The sequence below is a fragment of the Cervus canadensis genome, chromosome 14 (assembly GCF_019320065.1).
Source record: "Cervus canadensis isolate Bull #8, Minnesota chromosome 14, ASM1932006v1, whole genome shotgun sequence".
NCBI classification, from domain to species: Eukaryota; Metazoa; Chordata; class Mammalia; order Artiodactyla; family Cervidae; genus Cervus; species Cervus canadensis.
This window is the reverse complement of record NC_057399.1, coordinates 48,510,222-48,533,737: the sequence shown is the minus strand read 5'-3', so window position 1 is coordinate 48,533,737 and position 23,516 is coordinate 48,510,222. Positions and strand designations below refer to the sequence as shown.

The 23,516-nt window shown below is 41.8% G+C and overlaps 2 protein-coding genes and 1 pseudogene across 2 annotated transcripts; all 3 read right to left on the bottom strand.

Annotated features, from left to right (window-relative positions):
• Window positions 1-3,593: 3,593 nt before the first annotated feature.
• Window positions 3,594-4,163, bottom strand: LOC122452998 (interferon alpha-1-like). Its single transcript, XM_043486804.1, has one exon. The coding sequence runs from the start codon at window positions 4,161-4,163 to the stop codon at window positions 3,594-3,596; it is 570 nt and encodes a 189-aa protein (XP_043342739.1).
• A 5,165-nt stretch (window positions 4,164-9,328) lies between these two features.
• On the bottom strand, window positions 9,329-9,958 carry LOC122453003 (annotated as a pseudogene).
• A 10,254-nt stretch (window positions 9,959-20,212) lies between these two features.
• LOC122452989 (interferon tau) lies at window positions 20,213-21,508 on the bottom strand. Its single transcript, XM_043486796.1, has one exon. It carries the CDS (start codon window positions 21,222-21,224, stop codon window positions 20,637-20,639), a length of 588 nt encoding a protein of 195 aa, XP_043342731.1. The 5' UTR covers window positions 21,225-21,508; the 3' UTR covers window positions 20,213-20,636.
• Window positions 21,509-23,516: the final 2,008 nt, after the last annotated feature.

Below are 23,516 nucleotides of genomic sequence, written 5' to 3'. Positions count from 1 at the left end.
CCCAAAGACCCCTTAACCCATTTCAAATGCCAAAGGGTCACTATCTATTGTTTTGTAGGGCCACAGGGTGTGGTCTGAAGTCAGCAGAACCAAGATCTAATCATAGATAGATAAAAATCACTATTAAGTAGTTGGAAGGGAATAGATTGTTCTGCCAGCTTAAAGAAAAGCAGGAGTTTGCTATTGTCTAGTGGTTAGGATCCAGTACTTTCACTGCTGTGACCTGATTTCAACCCCCGTTTGTGGAAGTCTGATCACACAAACCTCGCAGAAGGAAGTCTAATTTTTTATGAGTGGTTTCTTTAATGAAATATAGTAAAATAGTTATATTAACCCTATGAGAGGTGAGCTCTACTTTCTTGTGAGCTTAAGAACAAAGAAAAAGCATCCAACAGTTTCTCGCCACATGAGATCTGATGTTCCTCCTTCAGAATGACAACGAAAACATCTTTCAGGATCAGGTTCTACAGAATGAAGTCACTACCCACTGCAGTCCCTGACCTCCAACATGCCCTGATAGGAGTTGGGGATGGAGATCAGGAACGAGGCACTCTGTGCTCTGGGAAAACTGACACAGCAGGTCAGCAGAGAGTTAGATAATTTCCAGAGGAAATTTATGAACCCAATTGTTACAACTTCTCATGGATAGAAATGCTCTAAAATCTTTCAGAGAGACATCTGTTCCTCCTGATTCTCAGCCGCTTTCTCCCAAGATGTGAGTTGATCTGCACGTCATCCCTTCACCATAGTCACATGCATACTGACCTCCTCTACGTCCGTGGGGCAGTTTCTCAGAGCTGAGGAGAGGCTGTCCTCCAGCTTGTACTCCTCAGCAAGTCCTCCCAATAAAATGAACTCTTGGGAGTCATGTTTTGGGGTTTCTGGGGTTTGTTTGTTTTTTTTTTTTTTGGTTGACAAGGACCCCTTCCAGGAGACCTCCTCAGGTAACCCACTGTTCTCACCTGAATTTCTCACCTCCAGTCCAGATGGCTCATCCTGTTGTCTCCTGATGGAGTCCAGTGAGGAACCTCTACTCTATTTTCCAAATTCTGGTCAAGATGTGTGTGTTGAGGAGGGCTGTGTGAGACCAAGATGCAGGAACACATGTGCTTCCTAGACGGAAGCAGTGAAAAATGTTCTTCTTAGCAGGGAGAGACTGGCTTGAATTGTGAAATAAGCCTCAAAGTCTTGTAGAGTTATCTTTTTTCCTTAATTTTTAGCTCAACCTATCAAACATTATTAAGTAATACTATAGAATTGACATGAAAAGTTTATTTAGAAAATAATTTGTCAATGAAATGATATTTTTAGCAGTAATATCAGCATGTTTTTTACTTGTTTAGCACCCTAGTCCTCAAGAAGGTTTCCAAACCTCTCAATGTACTTTACATGTTCCCTGAGGGGCTTCCATGGGGGCTCAGTGGTAGGTGGTCCACCTGCCAATGGGACCACATGGTCCTAGAGGAAGCCACGGGCTGCAGAACAGCTGAGCCTGGGCGCCGCAACTACTGAGCCTGTGCTCTAGACCCCGGGACCACCACTGCCAAAGCCAAGTGCACGAGAGCCTGTGCTCCCCAACGAGAGAAGCTACCAGAGTGAGGAGCCTGTGCACCCCAACTGGAGAGGACCCACCTTAGCCACAACTAGAGAAAAGGCCGTGCGGCGATGAAGAGCCAGCACAGTGAATAATGAATAAATAAATAAAATTATTTTAAAAGTCCCTCTGACTTTATATATAGCTACTGAGTGCTATATGTCCCAACTGGAAAGAAGAGAAAGCTGATTGATCCATCAATGTCCTGAAGATTGCCTACATTAAATACATGAATTTCCACAAAGATCTTTGTTACTTTGAGAAATTGTATTCTTCCAGTGTGCACGTTACTGACATATGTCCTGAGAGGAAAACTCTGTCCCACTGTTGCTAAATGTATTAAAAGTCCTGCCTGTGTCCCTTCTATTCAATCTTGTTTCATTTTGTCTCTCAAAGATGCAAAGACACCATGATGGAATTTAAGAACTTCCTTGGATTGCATTGTCCCCAGGCACCTCTTGCCCTGCTCTGTGATAACTTGCTGGGTCCTAAGGAAGAAGCAATCTGCATGAGGGAGTGACCCTCGCGCCTTCCAGGACTCTGCAGGCTGCTGTGGTGTGAACGTCACCCGTGCTGGGGACTCAGCTAGAGGCCAGGCATCGTGCTCTGTCTCCGTGCCCTCAGGGTCCACGTCAGTCTTCTCATTCTCTGGAAAGGAGTGTTGTGGAGAAGCACTTGCCTCAGTGTGTTTCATCTGTGTTGTTCCGTGTCCTGAGGACCCGCTGCTGCTCCAGTGAACAATTAAACATCTTTGTTCTCCTTCCAAGTTCTCAAGCTGCTGCTGACTTTCAACTCCAAGTTTCCGGCGCTTTGGGCTTTTTGAGCAACTGAGATTCCTGAATGAGGTGAGTTCCTCCTAGTGCAATCAGCAAGGGGGAGAGCCCAGGTAGACGCCCAGAGGAGCCCTGGAGTCTCCACCATTGTTCACTGGGGGGCGGGGTTCCCTCTATGTACTGTGTTTCTCTGGGAGCCTGGACAGTCTGGACCTGCAGTGCTTGGCAGGCAGAGCAGGTGAAGTCATAGGAGAGTCTCTGACAGATCTAGAACTTTCTCTCAGGTTCTGCTTTTAGTTGGTGGTTTGCAGTCTTAATAGGAAATTGACAACCAGAAACCGTAATGGAGAAGGACACAGCTGTCTGAATGGAGAGGACACCTTCATGCAGAGTGAATGAGGAGAGAAATAGGGATTTCTACACTGGGAGGAAATGAATGATTGTGATATTTGAGTGTGAGGATAAGATATTCACCTGACCTCTCGCCAACTGAATACCACGTCTTCAAGCATCTTTACAACTTTTTCCAGGGACAGAATACCAGAACCAACAAGAGGCAGAAAACCCTTCCCAAGAATTCATCAAATTCTGAAGATAGAAATTTTTTTTGTTAGATCGTTAGTTTTAGGTTACTTTTTTTGAAAAAAATCAGAGTTATAAAAAGTATTGGAGTAGTTATGTTCCCTCCAAGGTCCTCAGAGCAACAAACAACATAGCTAGATCTAGAATATTTTTACGTCTAAAGTCCAAATCCTAAAGAGGGCTCAAGGAATTGTAAAATGCATTTTTTAATCAAGTTGTCATTCAGGATTGGTGTTTCTGTTTTAACAAAAAAACAAAGGATGTTTTTTACAGTAAGAATTTAATAAAGGAAGAAAAATCATAAGCTGACTAAATACAAAATATCCATTTTCCCATAAGTATGCTTACATAATATTATATCAACAAAATAATTTAAATATTTATAAATAGTTAAATAAATATTAAAATAAATAAATAAATGTACAGGTAGTTAAATATGTAGATAGATCAGCTTCTGCATCTGTGAGGAACCAGTGTCTATAGAGTAGAATATGATGTTACTTAATGTTTCAGAAAACATTTGACAAATTGATTCATTTCAGGGCTCAGTGACAATAGAAATAAGAGCCCTTGACGTGGCCGCGCAGGAGGCATGTGGTCTTGTTGGTCTGTGAGGATCATTTCCGTATTTAACCAGGTGTGTGTCAGTTCTTCCTCCGGAATCTCTCCTGCAAGTTTGGTGAGGAAGAGAAGGCTCTCATGACTTCTGCTCTGACAACCTCCCAGGCACAAGGGCTGTGTCCCTTCTCTTGCACATAGAGAGTGACTCTGTGGAAGTATTTCCTCAGAGCCAGGCTGGAGTCCCCCTTGAGCAGGGGAGCCCCTTGCAGCCCCTGCTCCTGCCTCAGACAGGCTTGCAGGTCAGTGAGCTGCTGATCCAGTGCAGTGCGGAGCTTGTCCAGGAGGCTCTGGTCCCACGCAGCGGCCGAGCCCTCAGTGCTGAAGAGCTGGAAGGTGTGCTGGGTCACCTCGTGGAGCACAGAGATGGCTTGAGCCCTCTGCAACTGGCTGCCACCCAGCGCCTCCTGGGGGAATGCGAAGTCATTCCTGTCCTGCAGGCAGGAGGAAGGGGAGACCCTCCTCAGTTGTCGCAGGAGCGTCAGGACCCTCCTGTTGGCCAGGCTGTGGGTGGGAGGCAGGTGGCAGCCCAGAGAGCAGATGGCGTTGCAGCTGAGCAGCAGCAGGGCCAGGAGTAGGGACCAGGCTGGGGCCATCGGGGACCTTGCAGATGCTGGGGAGGTGGGTGACTCTGTGAACCTGCTCTCTAGGTTCTCTGAAGACCTTCCTTCAGGCCTGTGTCTGAAATAGGAGCCCATGGTTTCCATTTTCTGAAAGTTCCCTCTTTCTACTCTTGTTTTTGCTTTTCAATTTGCACTCTCCAGTGTGTTAGGGCAGCACTTCTCAATCTTTTTTGTTTTTTTTTCATGTTGCCCTTCTTTCTTTTGCCCACAGAGCCTTTTTAGATATTTTTTCTTAGTTGCCCCGCACTGTGAAATTTTGATAACACAGATATACTGTGTATGTATTTATGTACTCTACAGGTATCTTTTCTCTGTACATAGAAAAAGAAAGTGTAAATCTTACTCTTTGTATTCAGTGTAGAATTAAGAATTACATAAAATTTTAAGCTATAATTTAAGTGTGAAAGCTAATGAATTTTATTTTAACTTTATTAACTAAGTTTTCAGAGTGACTTTTAATGTCATATATTTACTTATATAAGTGGGTATGTATCCAATTACATATTGAAATAAAATTTACATAAATAACTTTATAATAATACCAAGGTATAGACATACTTAAAAGTCATTCAAAGTTGCTCAAATCATTGAATAACTTAAAAATATTTCTTTAATATTTAAGTATTTATCATTGAATTTTTTTCATATCAGAAAGTAATTTTTAGTTTTAGTGCCAGCTAGATATTCATCTGGATATTATCAACATTTTTTCTCTCTAATACTTGGATATGTTGAACAACTGTAGTAGTTTTATGTAAGAAAATATAATATTTTTTTATTTTATTTACAAATATAATTTTCCACGTTTATTTAATTTCTGTAGCCCAAATCACATTGAGATTCAAACATAAACAACATGCACGAGACAGACAATGTTTGCTCATTAGTACATAAAGGCCACTTCTCACCATATGACTTTGAGATCAAGCAAATGTTGGAGAGAAAGTCCTCCAGTAAACCATCTAGTCACCTTAGGTTGTACCACTGATCCTGTATACAGTTTGTTTATATTCCATAAACTCAATCTCAGTGCTTCTCCAAATCTCTTCTTCATGCATTTTTCTAAAATGCATGAAAACCTGAACTTTGTAAGAATCATTTTGCCACTGTTTTGTGAAAGCTTAGTTCCTTGCTTTTTTTCCCCTTAATTTTACAAGTTTGTTAATGAAGATGAAGTATCTGTTGATTTCCACTGCATTAATTTCTTAAAAATGGAGGCCTGTATCCTTCCTCCTTTAGGGAAAGGTTCATTCCTTGAAAGTAGATCTTCACAACCAGTTTTAAATCCTCACTTCTAGCAAATTCTCTTCTAAATTGCTCTCTTGTCTCAAACACATCTCCAGCTGTTCCAGCTACTAATGATGTCCAATGTGGAATTTCTCCAAGAGGGTCTCATCCCAAACATCCTGGGCCCTCTGTATTGAAGATGCTGTGGAGACATCTCAGGAAAGACAGCAGTGTGTGGGCTTTCCTGAAACTGCCCAGCATCCACTGGATCCCAGACATCAGCCAGGCCTGTTTTCCAGAAATTACAGATGCAAAGCACTTGTTTTTTTGTTGGAGAAACTTTAAGATGTGCCTCTTGTCTTTAATATGATGTGTGACACCTCACAACTCAGGCGAAATTGGGGGCTGTTTTTGTGTAGACTTGTGGGCTGTGTTGGTGTTGCACCTGCCTGTATTTACTGCATTTCTGTGTATTGCAGGATTTCAGGAGCATCTTGATCTCTGCAGAAGGGGGCATGGCATATGGGGAGGGTTGAGTTGTGTCCACGTTCCTAATCTCACACCTGCAGCCAACTGCCTCTCCCTGACAGTGCCCCGTGATCCCCCACAGAAGCTCATGGTCACCCTGGCTGCGACCCTGTCTTCCTTCATCCTTTCCGCGTTTGACCACATGTGTCTTGAGCTGCTGAAGTCCTGAGCCCGGGCAGGACCTGTGCACAGCGGGCTGGCAGCTCAGCACGGGCAGCAGCTCAGTCACCCCTAGTTCTGCTTTAACAACCCAGCTTCTGGCTTCTCCAATAATTTGGAACCTATGAGTTAATAACATCTGACTATTAAACAGGATAGGACTACAGAGATTTTTAGGGCCAGGTGACAGTACTAAACTAACTGGGAGAAGTTTTTCACATTAAATAGAATTTAAAATTAAAATTTAAAAAAGAGAAGTATATATATATATACGTGCATACCAACCAGCCAAATGGGTGGGTCATTTGTGAGGTATGTATGACTCTTTTAAGTCTAAGACTATGAATTTCTGCCATCATTTCTTAAATTTGAATTTATGAGATCACTAAACTCTCTTGCTCTCTGTTCTTTTTTTTCTGGCTAATATTATAACTTTCTTGTATATTACTTAATAAAAGTTCTTAGCCTTAGGTTTTGGGAGAAAGATTCTTTGATTCCGTTTCTTTCTTTCACTTTTATTGAATGTCTTCTTTGTTATAACTAGCCATTTCAGTTCAGTTCAGTCACTCAGTCATGTCCTGACTCTTTGTGACCCCATGGACGCCAGGTTTCCCTGTCCATCACCAACTCCCAGAGCTTACTCAAACTCATGTCCATTGAGTCGGTGATGCCATCCAACCAGCTCATCCTCTGTTGTTCTCTTCTCCTCCTGCCTTCAATCTTTCCCAGCATTAGGGTCTTTTCAAATGAGTCAGTTCTTCACATCAGGTGGCCAAAGTATTGGAGTTTCAGCTCCAGCATCAGTCCTTCCAATGAATATTCAGGACTGATTTCCTTTAGTATGGACTGGTTGGATCTCCTTGCAGTCCAAGGGACTCTCAAGAACCTTCTCCAACATCACAGTTCAAAAGCATCGATTCTTTGGCGCTCAGCTTTCTTCCGGCACTCAGCTTTCAGCACTCAATTAGCCGTTTGGGTATCCACAGATGTTTGTGATTCTCATTAAGCCAATGTCCTTAACCTTAGAACAATTCTAAAACTAATCAGGAAATAATGCAAGCCATAATATTTAAAAACAGAAAGGAATATTTGACTTTGACTTCCTCAGTCATAAACATTAAATGAGTTTTAAAGTAGCTGTAGTAAAATAGTGTAGCAATGAGTAAAGTTCAGTAACCATATTAATAAAGCAAAAAAAAAATCTCAAAAATTGCCATATTATCAGAATTAATTAGATGCTAATTAGTTAACTAAAGATTTATGCAAAAGACATACCTCTTTTTAATGAAGAAAGAAATGATATTTCAATAAAATATTTTAGGAAACTTGCCTGGCACTTGAACAGAAAGCAATTTAGATTCTCATATCATAGATCAAAAAAGGAAAAAAAATGCTAATGAAATACTGAATTTAATGTAAAAACAGATGAACAAGAAAGGACACCAAATACATACCAATTCAAAAGAGGAATGAATGTGACTAGGGAGAGGCTTGATTCTATGTCCTAAACAGCGCTTGGCAAAATATACAAGAGACTGCCTAGCTCTGTGTACACAGGAGAAATGAAAAACACATATCCATCAAAAGAATGTGGCTATAACATAGAGAAAATGTATATGTCAATGATTAGAGATTATAAAATGATAAATAATGTAATTTACCAATTTACTAAAGTAAAGGAAGTAGCAGAGAAAATGAAGTTTGGTTGTAAAACTTGATTGAGCAAAGAACTTAAATTAGCAAGCAAATAGGTTACTGTTGAAATTCACACAAAGTGATTAATTAAAACAATGCTAAATTAATTTTTAGCCAAAAAACAATGTGTCAATTCAAGTATCTAAATAAGCAATTAGTTAAATGAAATAAGTCATACATTTAAAATGTTTTCTGGCAATTCATCCATCGTTTGAAAATTATCCTTAGAAAACATGGGAGAAATGTACACAGGTGTATTAACCCATAATCTCCTCAATGTGCCATCTTGTTTCACTGCTCCACTTCACAAACAAAATTTAATTTTCTATACAGTGTCCCTAATTCTCATTCTTGTGTTTCCTTTTCAACCTACTCCCGTCTGGTTTCTGCCCTGTTAATTCTACTAAACCAGATCCTGCTAAGGTCACCAGTGGCGTATGTTTCAGGTTCGCTGGGACAGTTCAGCCCTCACCCACCCTGCAGACACCACTGCGTCTTTGAAACACATTCCTTCCCTTCAGTAGTCTCTCCCCTGATCATCCTTATGTCCTTCTCACTGCACTGTCCCCTGCCTCAGTGCCTGTTGCAGACTCTCCTCTGCCTGGCCCTTAGTACTGAGGGTATGAAGGACTAGGTTTAGGTCCTCTTCTCATTGTCCATTCTATTTATAAGTGACCACATCCATCCCCATGCCCTCATTACCAGACACACAGTAAACAATTTAAAACTAATACCTCCTCTTCACCACTTAAAAAAAATTTCCAACTGCCAATGACTCTGAATATTATATGTCTTCCAGGCAATTTAGAAAGAATATATCATATTATTTTTCCTTTCCAGCATCATTTGTACCTAAAACTTTCAGTGTGAGAACATTCTTTTCCTTCACTTCTCTTTGCAGTCTTTAATATAATTGAAATGAAATAAACAGTAATACTGTTATAATGTCCTCTTTGTAAGACTGAGAGTTTCAATGCAATAGGGACTGCATTTGCTTTATTCACTTGTATCTCTTGGTGGCAATTACACAGTCGGTCACTAGGGTACTCAATTTATATGTATAATCTGAAAGGAATGAATGAATAAACAAGTGTTACCACCCATTCTTTAATAAAATTTTTAAAATGAGTGGATTTTAATTTTTGAGTAAAGAAACTCAAATTTTCTTTGATAAGAATTGAATAAATAGAACAAAGTGCAAATTTAATAACATGAAATGGTAAGCATATTTTAGAAATTTTAATATGTACAGATGAAATGTAATTTTATTAATAATTTCTGAATATTATAAATATGATAGATGCAAGAAGGAAACATAAATAAATAATACATAACTTCAGGGCAGGCATCACTTATGGACTGATGCCCCTGCAGATGAATGATTTTATATCTACTTCCTTATTACTACTGACAAAATATTGGCTGAAGTACATCAATAAATTTGATGGCTAAAGCAGAAATGAGTCTAATGAAATGAACACAGGTGAGTGTATGAGGGTGATGTGGCATCTTAGTCGGTGAGAGTCATCTCAAGGTGAGTTCAGATCTCCACCCATCTTTCTTAACCTTTATTGCAAGCTGGTTGGATGAAGAGAGGGCTCTCATCATCTCCACTCTATTTCCGAGGCGCAGTCGCTGTATTCCTTCTCTTGCAGGTAGACATGGATGCCCTGGAAGTACCTCTCTCACGGCCAGTGTGGGGCCCGTCCTTCCCAGGGCAGAGTCTTCCTCTCCCATCACCTGCCCCAGGCAGGCATCCAGGTCGTCCAGCTGCTGATGGAGTCCAGTGTGGAGCTGCTCCAGGAGGGTGGTGTCCCAGGCAGCAGAGGAGCGCTCTGTGTGGAAGAGGTTGAAGCATTGCTGGAGCATCTCATGGAGCACAGAGATGGCCTGGGCCTCCTGCAGCTGGCCGCCCTCCACCATCTCCTAGGGGAAAGCAATGTCTTTTCTGTCCTGCAGACAGAAGCGAGGGGAGAGCCTTCTCATTTGGCCCAGAAGGACAGACAGAAGCGAGGGGACAGCCTCCTCATTTGGCCCAGGAGCCTGAAGTTCTTCCTGCCAACCAGCATGTGGTTCTGAGACAGGTCACAGCCCAGGGATCCTCCAGGGCCGTAGCTGACTAGCACCAGGGCCATCAGTAGAGAGAGCACGAAGGCCATGGGGAAGATGAGGCTGCTGCTAAGCTGGCGGAGATGGTGTCTGGTGGAACCTTGAGGTAGGTTCTCTGATGCCATGCTTTCTAAGCCAGGCTTTTAAACAAGGAAGATAGTACTCACTGTCTGAAAATTTCTCTCCCACTTCCACTTTGTGTTTTCATACAGAGATAATCTACTTGACCTAGAAAATGTAATCAATCTGTACTTTTAATTTTTACAATAGAATTTTAATTTTCCCAATAAACTTTGGATTTGTCAATCCAAATGGATATCACATGAGAAACTAATTAAAGGCTGAAGTTATATAGGCATGTAAAACTTATAGACATTTACATACTTATGTACGTATTTTAAGATATATATGAACATTCCTTTTCTTTGTGTCAGGACCAAAATTTTTCCCTGATTCTGAACTACATTTTTTCTCTTTACCTTATACATAGGAAGTCAGTATCCCTCAGGCCCTACAGGTTTCTTTCTTTCTTTCTTTATTTTCTGTTTTAATCAGAGCAGAGGCTTGTAAGTATTAATGCATGAGCTACTCAGGTGTTTCTGTTCTTTTGAGGACATTCATTCAGGTTCCTGAGGTTACATTTCACTGGGACCGCAGGTCATGAGGAATGGAGTGTTTCCTGTCATATCAGTAAACCAGGATGACACAGTCATCAGAGTTTCCACCCTCCAGGGTACTCAAGAAGGAGATATATACCTGTGGTCTAAGAGCTGTCAGATTCTAGCCACTCCCTAAGGTGAGCCCAAGGGAACTCAGGATATGAAAAAATGCAAGATGCATGGCCCCAAGATAGCTGAGATGCATGAAAGGAATGATCTGAGTGAACCCAGTCTGCGTCTGCCTCTACCTAGACATAGAAAAGTGCTAAATTCCTTATCTTGAGATAGCTGGTTTTCTTTAATTCATAAAATTACTTTTGATGTTCAGACTACGTGCCCTTTCTAGCAAACTTCTATATAACTTGACTACTCCCCTCATCTCCTTGGAGCAGTTCTCTCAGGGTGACTCTCCTGAATTCCCATCAAATAAAACATAACTCAACTTTTAGGTTGTTGCGACTGTTTCTTTAAGCTGACACTCAGGAATAATATATATTATGAAAATATATTATGAGATATATATTATATATATATCTAATATATTATGAGAATAATATATCACTGTTTCTTTCCACCAATTTTTTTTTAGTGGTAGATCTATATTCATCTACAGGTTGTACCAATATCCCCACCAGGAATCCTGATTCTTTTCTGGTGCATGTAGGTGTGAAGACTCTAATTCCAACATAATTATGTTTCCAGCACCACCTCACTCACAAGATAGTTATCACCTCTAGTGGCACTTTTCCTCAGAAATTAGGGAGTGTCCTCAACCCAAACTCTCTGGGGCTCACTTGTGAGGGCAGGCTTACCCCATCCTGAGAACTTCAGAATTCTACTGTGGAGGGGCTTGTCTCTTTCGTTTGCAAAACCATTCATCTTCCAGAATCCCCACCCTCTCCCTGGAGTGTTTCTGTGAAGGACCAGAGTTCTAAGTGATGACCTCCTGTTCTCCTCACCTGTGGCCCCAGGTCTCAAGGGTCAGCAGCCCTCAGATGCTGACAGGTAAAGTGTGGAGAGCTAAGTAGGTGGAGGCATTATCCAACTGCAATTGTTACACCTTTGGTAGACAATTTTTATTTTTCCACTACAGCTTTTGTCGCTCAACTCTTTTACTTAAAGTGTTGAACATTTATTTTGCTCAGAATTTCTGAGTTGGCCATAGGGAATTCCGTGATGGTGTTATGTATTAGTAAAAGCTATGTCACAGAAGTCGGTGACCCTCAGTTGTTCATTCAGTCTACATCCTTCTGTTGGGCTGACCTGTCGCTCCATTTCTGTCTCCCGCTCAGAATGCAGAGCAGTGAGGCCCAAGCTCTGTCAGGGAGAAAGAGCCTCGTCTCTTTACTTACCCATGATGTTTTCTTTTAAATATAAATAACAACAACAAAGAAAACTTAGGAACTTATTTTTTCATAGTGAAATACCGACTGAAGTTTGTCTCTCTCCCCTTGCTTTACTTTCCGTTTCATTTTAGGGTAAATACAAAAGGAAGTAAAAGAATGGCAGAGGGGCTTCACCTTATTTTCTTTCATTTCCAAGACTTCGGGTTTTTTGTTTTTCATTTCAGCTTTCCTGGAAAGCAAATCTTCACAGTTGTTTGTGGACAAAAATAAAACAAATGTAATTTTGAACATCATAAAAATGAAAAAAGAGAAGTGTCTTTTCTCCTGACAAACTGGCAAAGTGGAAGTTATTCTAAAAAAGTGCACTCAAACAATGGAAGGAATTATAATATTTGATATACCTTAAACAGTCACAAAGACAGCCATGTATGCATGTTAAGTCGCTTCAGGCGTGTCCAACTCTCAGCGATCCTAAGGACACGCTCCTTTACCCGCATGACTCTCCAGGCAAGAATGCTGGAGTGGGTTGCCATTTCCTCCTCCAAAGGATCTTCCCAACCCAGGATGGAGCCCTGGTCTCTTATGTCTCCTTCCATTGGCAGGCAGGTTCTTTACCACTAATGCCACGCTAGAAGCCCCCACAAAGACAGCCAGATGACTCAAAAAATTGTCCATGTTGTCTAGTCCCCAGAATAGGCCCCACAGTGATGAAGAAAGAAGAAAAGGAACAAAACTTATTTAACATACGAATTAGACAGCCCTCTCATCTGTCAGTTGGAGAGAAGCAATCTAAAGATGAAGACTGTAACCTAAGGCAGAGATTTGATAGATCTAGGTTAAATTGAAGCCCTTCCCCACTCTCTGAGCAAACATACACACACACACGCACATACACATCCTGGTTAATTCCTGAATTACAACTGGCTACTTTAATAGATCTGAATTCTACCCAAATAGACACACCCCAGGCTATTGGTTGGCAACAGTTGTGTTCTCTGAAATCCCTTTATGTGTGGCTGTGTTCTGTGTTACTACTGAGTCAAGGTGGAAAGGATGCAAGTGCAGTTATTATTCAAAGGGAATAATAAGTCTAAAGCAAAGCTTTAAATAGGGAAGACAGTACTCATTGTCAGAAATTTTCTCTCTCACATCCATTTTGTGTTTTCATTTAGACATTTTCTATTTGACCCAGAAAATGTAATCAATCTATACTTACAGTTTTAACAATAAGTGCTTTGTTTTCCCAATAAATTTTGGATTTGTCACTCTAAATGGACATCAAATTAATGAGAAACTAATTAAAGGCTGATGTAATGCAAGGATATAAAGACTTATAGACATGTACATACTTATGTACACATTTTAATATACATATAAAGATTCCTTTTCTTTGTGTCAGGAACAAAATTTTTCCTTGACTCTGAACTGCATTTTTTCTCTCCTTACCTTATACATAGGAGGTCAGAGTCCCTCAGGCCCTATAGGTTTCCATGTTTTGTTTTCTGTTTTAATCAGAGCAGAGGCTTGTAATTATTAGTGCATGAGCTCATCAGTTGTTTCTGCTCTTTTGAGAACATTCATTCAAGTTCCTGAGGTTACATTTCACTGGGACCGCAGGTCATGAGGAATGGAGTATTTGGTACCATATCAGTAAACCAGGATAACACAGTCATCAGAGTTTCCAGCCCTCCAGGCTGCTCAGGAAGGAAGAATATAGCCCTGGTCTGACAGCTATCAGATTGCAGCCACTCCCTAAGGTGAGCCCAAGGGAATTCAGGATGTGAAAAAATGCAAGGCACATGGCCCCAGGATAGCTGAGATGCTTGGAAAGAATGATTTCAGTGAGCCCATACTCTTGCATCTTCCCATACATAGCAAAGTGCTAAATTCCTTAACTTGAGATATCTGGTTTTCTCTACTTCACAAAAATCCTTTGAGGTTCAGACTACCTGCCCGTACTTGCAAACTTCTATATAACCTGGCTCCTCCCCCAACCTCCTTGGAGCACTTCTCTCAGGGTGACTTGAAATACTATCTCCTGAATTCCCACCAAATAAAACATAGCTCTCAACTTTTAGGTTGTGACTTTTTTCTTGAAGTCCACAGTCAGGAATGATATATTAGACATTACCGTTTCTTTCCACCGTTTTTTTACAGTAGATCTATAGTCCTCTACAGGCTGTGCCAATACCCCCACCAGGAATCCAGGATCTTTCTGGTGCACTTAAGTTTGAAGATTCTAAACCAAGATAATTAATTGTATTTCCAACATTGCCTCACTCACAAGGTAGTTTTCACCTCTAATAGCACTTTTCCTCTGGAATGACAGTGTCCTCAGCCCAAACTCTCTGGTATTCACTTGTGAGGGCAGGCTTAGTACATCCTGAGGACTTCAGAATTCTACTTGGGGAGGGGGGGTGTCTCTTTGTTTGCAAAATCATTGATCTTCTAGGATCCCCACCCTTTCCCTAGAGTCTTTCTGTGAAGGACCTGAGTTCTCAGTGATGACCTCCTCTTCTAACCTGTGTCCCCAGGTATTAAGGGTCAGCAACCCTAAGATGCTGAGAGCTAAAGTCTGTTTTTGTATGTAGGCAGAGGCATTATCCATTTGCAACTGTTACAACTTTAGTAGTAACTTTTATTTTGCCACTACTGCTTTTAATGTTCAAATCTTTTACTTAATCTGTTGAGCAAGTTTGTTTTGCTCAGAATTTCTGAGTTGGCTATAGGAAATTCAGTGGTGCTGTTATGTATTATTAGAAGCTTATATCACGGAAATCAGTGACCTTTAGTTGTTCATGCAGTACATCCTTCTTTTGGGCTGACTTGTCTATCCATCTCTTTCCCGAGCTCAGAATGCAGAGCCATGAGGCCAGGCTGTGTCAGAGAGAAATAGCCTTGTTTCTTTACTTATGTATGGTGTTTCATTTTAAATTTAAATAACAATAAAAGATTTAGGAACTTATATTTTACATAGTCATTTGCTGGTTGAAGTTTGTCTCTATCCTCCTGGATTATGTTCCATTTCATCGTAGGGTTAATACAAAGGGAAATAAAAGAATGGAAGAGGGGTTTCACCTCATTTCTTTAATTTTCAAGACCTGAGATATTTTGCTTCTCATTTCAACTTTCCCAGAAAAACGATAGTTGTTTGTGGGCAAAAATAAAACCTGTATATCTGAACATCATGAAAGTGAAGAAGGGTAAGTGACTTTTCTGCTGACAAAATGGCAAAGTGTAAGTTAAATATAAAAAGAGTTCTGTCAAACGGTGGAAAAATCATAATATTTGAAGGATGTTAAACAGTCACAAAGACAGGCATGAGTGCGTGCTAAGTCGCTTCTGTCACGTCTGACTCTTTGGGACACAATGGACAGGCTCTCCTGTCCATGGGATTCTCCCTGCAATAACACTGGAGTGGGTTGCCATTTCCTCCTCCAGGGGAATCTTCCCAACCCAGGGATCAAACCCAGGTCTCTTACATCTCCTGCAGTGGCAGGTGGGTTCTTTAGCACCAGTGCTGCCTGGGAAGCCCCCACAAAGACAGCCAGATATGTCCAAAAATTATCCACGTAGTCTTGCCCCCAAAAATGTCCCCAAAGTGTTGACGGAAGAAAGAAAAAAACCCAAAACTTACTTAACATACAGAAGAAGGAAATGACAACCCAGTCCAGTATTCTTGCCTGGAGAATTCCATGGACTGAGGAACCTGGTGGGTAGAGTACAGTTCAGTCAGTAGCTCAGTTGTGTCTGACTTTGCGACCCCATGGACCGCAGCACACCAGACCTCCCTCTCCATCATCAACTTCTGGAGTTTACTCAAACTCCTGTCCATTGAGTCAGTGAATCCATCCAGCCATCTCATCCTCGGTTGTCCCCTTCTCCTCATGCTTTCAATCTTGCCCAGCTTTAGGGTCTTTTCCAAGGAGTCAGGTCTTTGCATCAGGTGGTCAAAGTATTGGAGTTTCAGCTTCAACATCAGTCTTTCCAATGAATATTCAGGACTGATTTCTTTTAGGATGAACTGATTGGATCTCCTTGCAGTCCAAGGGACTCTCAAGAGTCTTCTTTAACACCACAGTTCAAAGCATCATTCTTCGGCGCTCAGCTTTCTTCATATTCCAACTCTCACATCCATACGTGACCACTGGAAAAATCATACCTTGACTAGATAGAACTTTGTTGGCAAAGTAATGCCTCTGCTTTTTAATATGCTCTCTAGGTTGGTCGTAAGTGACAAATGTGGTCCACTGAAGAGGGGAATGGCAAACCACTTCAGTATTCTTGCCTTGAGAACCCCATGAACAGTATGAAAAGGGTACAGTCCACGGAGTTGCAAACGAGTCATACTCAACTGAGAAACTAACATGTATTTAACCTACAAATTAGAGATCTCTGAGAGTGTCAGTTTCTAGGCAGATTGATAAGAAGTCTAGGATCCCCAAGGTCTAGAGAAGGGTCTGGCACTCTCCAAGAGGATGTAGGGTTCTGGAGTTCTCAAGGAGGAGAAAAGAACAAACTTTTTTCCTACATTGCTTTGTCTTAGTCAATAGAACAATGTTTCTTGTTCGAGGACATGTTTCTCCTTAACAAGAAGCTGCTGACTTATCTTAACATGTACATTATTGTAGTGGGTTGAGTAAGATCTTTCTATTCTTAGTTCTAATCCCATTATCTTAAAATGTATATTGTAGAAGTGGGTCTAGTAAGATCTGTAAATCATACGACATTCTTTTGATTTATTGTAATAACCAATTTAAAAAGTATATAGCTCCCTTTAAGGCTAGCAAATGGGGCACTCTCCGTCCCCCTTCTGATGTCTATATCAGAAGATTTCTCTGTCCCTTTTTATACTTTAATAAAACTCTGCTATACAAAAGCTCTGAGTGATCAAGCCTGGTCCCTGGTTCCGAAGCTAAATCATCTTCTTCCGAGATCACAAATCCAACATTATTAATCAAAAACCATCAGTCCTCTCATCCATTCATTGGAGAGAAGCAATCTAAAGATGAAGTCTGTAATGTGAAGCAGAGATTTGAGAGATCTAATCTATATTGAAGCCCTTCCCTGCTACTTAATCAGTATAGACAGACAGACAGACACACACATACTTTCTCTCTCTCTCTCTCTCTTCCTGGTTAACTTCCTCAATTGCAGTATCCCATTACCTTACCAGTTCTCAATTCTGCCCAAGTAGGTACACCCCAGATTATTGGTTGGCAACAATTGTATTCTCTGAAATCCCCTTATTTGTGTCTGTGTTCTCTCTTACTACTGAGTCAAAGAGGAAGGGATGCAACACACTTATTATTCAAAGGGACATTGAGAATTTTCTCCTGAAGTCAAGCAACGAACAACGTACTCTTCAGGAAAAAGTTAATGCACCTTCAAACAGGAGCTATTTCCTCTGATTCCCTTTGCTTTTCCTTATCCAGAATGCCATGGTCAAGGCTCCAAGGGTGTTAAAGTATGTAAAGCAAGTGATAAATCTGTAACCTTGGCCAGAGAGCAGCCTGGAAGCGAGAAACACATCCTGACCGTTCTCTCTACACAGCTACCTTAGCCCAAGACATGTCCTGCCTGAAGCTGGGAGGATTTTCCCTCTCTGAAATACAAAAGCTAAGGAGGTAGGCTTTTTCAAGTTATTGGTGTCAGTTCTTTCCAGGAAAGATCCTCCTTGAGCTCTGAAGAAAATGCTAATTGAAGAAGACAGACTTCTGCCTAGAAGAGCAAGAAGCCTGTTCTAGACTTGATCAATGTCCTAGTCCATCGTGGCCAGTAGGTGGCACACTTCCTCTGTAATTATTTTAATAGCCTCCAGAGGAAAAGGGATCCTGCTTTCTAGTTCATTCTGGCCAAGGCTGTTGTTAATAGTATTATAACAAGGACATTCTCTCATTCCCAAAAGTATTCATCACAAGAAAAATGATAACCTCTTACATAAGAGTTTCTGAAAAGCCTAGAACTTTGACTCAATCATTTAACTGGTGGCTTTGCACTCTTAGAGCTTCCCTTGTGGCTCAGACAGTAAAGAATCTGCCTCCAAAGTGGGAGACCCAGGTTTGATCCCTGGGTGGGGAAGATCCCCTGGAGAAGGAAATGGCAATCCACTCCAGTGTTCTGCCTGGAGAATCCCATAGACAAAGGAGCCTGGTGAGCTATGGTTCATGGGTGGCAAAGAGTTGGCACGACTGAGTGACTACACTTTTCACTCACCACAAAGAAACAGAAAAGAGTTGTATGAATGGCTGGAGCAGGGGAAGGAGGAGTGAATCTGGAAAGCATACTGGGAATCGCTACATTGTGAGGAAGTACAGGCATACTTTGTTTTATCCCATTTCATAGATAATTGGATTTCTTACAAATTGAACTTCTGCGAGGACCCCGTGTCAAACAAGTCTATCAATGCCATTTTCAATAGCCCTTGCACACTCCGTGTCTTTGTGCCACACTGCAGTAATTCTCAGGATAGGTTGAACTTTCACCGGCAAAAAAATTGGAAGGTCCAGATGATCACCGGTGATTTTTAACAATAAAGTATTTTTTAAATTAAGGTATATAAGTATGGTCAGGCCACTCAGGATGTCTGTTCTCTTACTCTCTGTACATCCCCTGCCCCACCAGTATGCCCCATACACGACTGGCTTTTCTATGTACTTGTCCGAGGCCCCAGATTTAATCTTTTTCTCAAAGGGGTGGTGAGGGGCATGTCCCTCTACCACTTTCCATGATAATTAATGAGCCCCCCTGATCTCACTCCCCCTAGGACTAGCAATCTCCTCCCCCACCCGCCTCTCCCTCCTTCCCGTTCCCCACTTCCCCACCCTCTACTCCCCACCCCTCCATTGCTCTCAGAATGAAGCCTGTCACCATCTATTAACACTTCCCACCACCAGTTCACCACACATGGTGGGGTGTTTCTCCAGGACCTTGCTTCAGACACGTAAGTGCCTCCCATCCATTAAACCATCCATGCCTCTGTTCTTGACGGCAGATTCTCTCTTTGGTCTCGAAGCTGGGCAAACATAGGTCTTGTAAGCCTGCAGGGTACAACCCAACAATTGGTGGCAGCCAGGAGGTGGCAGAAACTCCTGTGAGTGCCAAGATATAGGAGGGGGAATGGAAAGTTTTTGGGGGCATCCACTAGCATGTGGGGCCCAAAAGTTGCTGGGTGATCCTGAGGTGGCTATCCGCTAACCCAAGGGGCACAAAAGTTGCTGGCTGTAATCCCAAAACTGTAGGGTATTCCTGAAGTGGCCATCCGCTACTATACAGTGCCCAAGAATTTCAGGGGGAATCCCAGAAGCAACAGGGAAATCTCTGGGTGGCTGTCCACTAGTACATGGGGCCTTTGGGTGGCTGTCCTTGATGAATGGGGGCTGCCCAGAGATCTGGAGAACAATGGCTTCTGTTGCTCTGCTACTGTATCCAAGTGAGGATTTTGTATTTGGTTAAGCCAGCTTGCTGGAAGGAATTAGGTATTTCTCTTGTGCCTTTGCCATGTAAGTGATCCACCTGGTTCTCTGGAACTTTAATGGTCTCTGATCTCTAAGAGTAAGGAGAAAAAAGTGCTTTTAGGTAAATTCTACGGAAATCATCATGTTTAGGTAATGTTTATCTAAAATAGTCTCCCCAGATTTTGGTAACTTGAAACTAAGTTAAGAGAATTCATTGACTTTCTGTGCTGTGTGATTAGTAATGTTGCACTCTTTGGGACCCAATGGGCTGCAGCCCTCCAGCCTCCTCTGTCCATGGGATTCTTTAGACAACAATACTGGAGTGGGTTGCCTAACCCTCCTCCTGGGATCTTCCCAACCCAGGTCTCCTGCATTGCAGGCAGTTTCTTTACCAACTGAACCACCAGGGAAGCCCAAGAATACTGCAGTGGGTACGTAGCCTCTCCCTTCTCCAGGTGATCTTCCTGACCCAGGAATTGAACAGGGGTCTTCAGCTCTGCAGGCGCATTCTTTACCAGCTGAGCTACCAGGGAAGCCCTACAGGTAGCTTAGAAAGGATATATAATATTATTTGTCTTTCCAGCATTATTTGGACCTAAAGCTTCCCGTGTGAGGACATTCTTTTCCTTTACTTCTCTTTGCAGTCTTTGGTATAATTGAAATAAAATAATACTATTTTTATGTCCTCTTCTCTGTAAGACTGAGAGTTTCCATGCAGTAGGAACTACATTTGCTTTATTCACTTGTATTCCTTGGTGACAATTACACAGTCTGTTACGTAGGTACTCAATATATATGTATAATATGAATGGAACGAATGAATAAATAAATGTAAACACCCATTCTATAATAAAGTTTTAAAATGGGGGTGTGGATTTTCATTTTTGAGTAGAGAAACTCATTTTCTTTGACTTAATAAATAAAACAAAATACAAATTTATTAACATGAAATTGTAAACATGTTTTAGAAATTTTAATATGATGTACAGATGACATGTAACTTTACAAATTTCCTAATATTTTACGTATGTTAGATGCAAGAAGGAATAAATAAATCAACAACAGATAACATCAGGGCAGGCATCACTTAAGGACTCATGCCCCTACAGCTGAATACTTTTATATCTACTTGCTTATTCCTGCTGACAAAGTATCGGCTAAAGTAATTCAATACATTTGGTGGCTAAAGCAGAAATCAGAGTCTTCTGAAATGAACACAGGTGAGTGTATGAGGGTGATGTGGCATCTTAGTCGGTGAGAGTCATCTCAAGGTGAGTTCAGATTTCCACCCATCTTTCTTAACCTTTTTTGCAACCTGGATATTGAAGAGAGAGCTCTCATCATCTCCACTTGGACGATTTCCCAGGCGCAGTCGCTATATTCCTTCTCTTGCAGGTAGACGTGGATTCCCTGGAAGTACTTCTTCACGGTCAGAGTGGGGCCCATCCTTCTCAGGTCAGAGTCTTCCTTTCCCATCACCTGCCCCAGGCAGGCATCCAGGTCGTCCAGCTGCTGATGGAGTCCAGTGCGGAGCTGCTCCAGGAGGGTGGTGTCCCAGGCAGCAGAGGAGCGCTCTGTGTGGAAGAGGTTGAAGCATTGCTGGAGCATCTCGTGGAGCACAGAGATGGCCTGGTCCTTCTGAAGCTGGCCGCCCTCCACCATCTCCTGGGGAAGACCGAAGTCTTTTCTGTCCTGCAGACAGAAGCGAGGGGAGAGTCTCGTCATTTGGCCCAGGAGCTTGAGGTTCTGCCTGCCAAGCAGCACATGGTTCTGAGACAGGTCACAGCCCAGGGACCCTCCCGGGCTGTAGCTGACCAGCACCAGGGCCATCAGTAGAGAGAGCACGAAGGCCATGGGGAAGATGAGGCTGCTGCTGGTCTGGCGGAGACGGCGTCTGGTGGGACCTTCAGGTACGGGGTCTGATGACAATCATTCTAAGCTAGGCTTTTAAATAGGGAAGTTGGTACTCGTCCGAAAATTTCTCTCCCACTTCCTCTTTGTGGTTTTATTTAGATATTTTTTATTTGACCTGGAGTATGTAGTTGATCTAAACTCTTAATTTTTACAGTAGAAGTTTAATTTTCCCAATAAAATTTGGATTTGTCAACGTAAATGTGTATCAGTTAAATGAGAAACTATATAAAGGCTGAAGTTATGTAAGTATGTAAAGACTTATAGATGTGTACATAGTTATTATGTACCAATTTAAGTGTAATATATACAAGAATTGCTTTTGTTTATATTATGTCAAAAACATAATTTTCCCTTGATTCTTAACTGCATTTTTCCATCCTTATCTTACACATAGGAATTCAGAGTCACTCAGGCCATATTGGTTTCTGTATTTGTCTTCTGTTTCACAGAGCTGAGGCTTGTAATCGAGAGTGAATGAGCTACTCAGCTGTTTCTGTTCTTTAGAGAACATTCATTCAGGTTCCTGAGATTACATTTCACTGGGGCCACAAGGTCTTGAGGCGTGGAGTGTTTCCTGCCATATCAGTAAACCAGGATGATAAACAGTCAAGAGTCTCCAAGCCCTCCAGGGCCCTCAGGAAGGGGAAATACACCTGTGGGCTAACAGCTACCAAATTGCAGCTACTCCCTAAGGTTAGCCCAAGGCAACTCAGGATGTGAAAAAATGCAAGATGCAAGAAAATGCAAGGGAAAATGCCCCAGGAGAACTGAGATGCATGAAAGGAATGTTTTCAGTGAGCCCAGACACTTGGCTCTTCACATACATAGGAAAAGTGCTAAATTCCTTAACTTGAGATAGCCGGTTTTCTTTAATTCTCAAAAATACTTTGATGTTAACACTACATACGCTTTCTTGAAAATTCCTATATAACCTGACTCTTCCCCTCAGTTCCTTGGAGCAATCTCTCAGGGTGAATTGATATACTGCCTCCCAAATTCCCACCAAATAAAGCATAACTCTCAACTTTTAGGTTGTCACTATGTCTCTCTTTTTTTTAAATTAACTTATTTATTTTAATTGGAGGCTAATTACTTTACAATATTGTAGTGGTTTTTGCCATACACTGACATGAATCACCCATGGGTTTACATGTGTCCCCCATCCTGAACCCCCCTCATGCCTTCTTCCCTGTCCCATCCCTCAGTGTGGTCCCAGCACACCAGCCCTGAGCGCCCTGTCCCATTCAATGAACCTGGACTGGCGATCTGCTTCACATACGGTAATATACATATTTCAATGCTATTCTCTCAAATTATCCCACCCTCACCTTCTTGCATTGAATCCAAAATTCTGTTCTTTATATCTGTGTCTCTTTTGCTGTTTTTCTTTCTGACTTACTTCCCTCTGTATAATAGGCTCCAGATCAACAGTCAGGAACAATATATGAGAGATCATGGTTTCTTTCAACCAGCTTTTTATGGTAGATCTATAGTCTTCCACAGGCTGTGCCAATATCCGCACCAGAAATCCTGCTTCTTTTCTGGTGCATGTAGGTCTTAAGATTCTCATTCCAAGATAATTAATTGTCTTTCCAGCACCACCTCACTCACAAGGTGGTTAGCACCTCTGGTAGTACTTTCCCTCTGGAATGACAGTGTCCTCAACAAAACTCTCTGGGCCTCACCCATGAGGGCAGGCTAACCATATCCTGAGAAATTCAGAATTCTACTGTGGAGGGGCTTGTCTCATTGTTTGCAAAGCCATTCATCTTCCAACATCCCCACCCTCTCCCGTTCAGTCTTTGTGTGAAGGGGGGAGTTCTCAGTAATGACCTCCTTTCCTCCTGATCCAGGTCCCCAGGTCTCAAGTGTCAGCAGCCTTCAGATGCTGAGAGCTAAAGTGTGGAGAGCTAAGTAGGTGGAGGCATTATCCAATTGCAATTGTTACACCTTTGGTGGACAGTTTTTATTTTGCCACTACAGCTTTCATCGCTCAACTCTTTTACTTAAATTGTTGAAGATTGCTTTTGCTCAGAATTTCTGAGTTGGCCATAGGGAACTCCGTGATGGTGTTATGCATTAGTAAAAGCTTATGTCACAGAAATCGGTGACCCTCAGTTGTTTATTCAGCCTACAACCTTCTGTTGGGCTGACTTGTCTCTCCGTCTCTGTCTCGTGATCAGAATGCAGAGCAGTGAGGCCCAGGCTGTGCCAGGGAGAAATAGCCTTGTC

Bases quoted from the DNA above. Each gene is read 5' to 3' on its own strand.
- LOC122452998 (XM_043486804.1), bottom strand. From the start codon at position 4,163: ATGGCCCCAGCCTGGTCCCTACTCCTGGCCCTGCTGCTGCTCAGCTGC.
- LOC122452989 (XM_043486796.1), bottom strand. From the start codon at position 21,224: ATGGCCTTCGTGCTCTCTCTACTGATGGCCCTGGTGCTGGTCAGCTAC.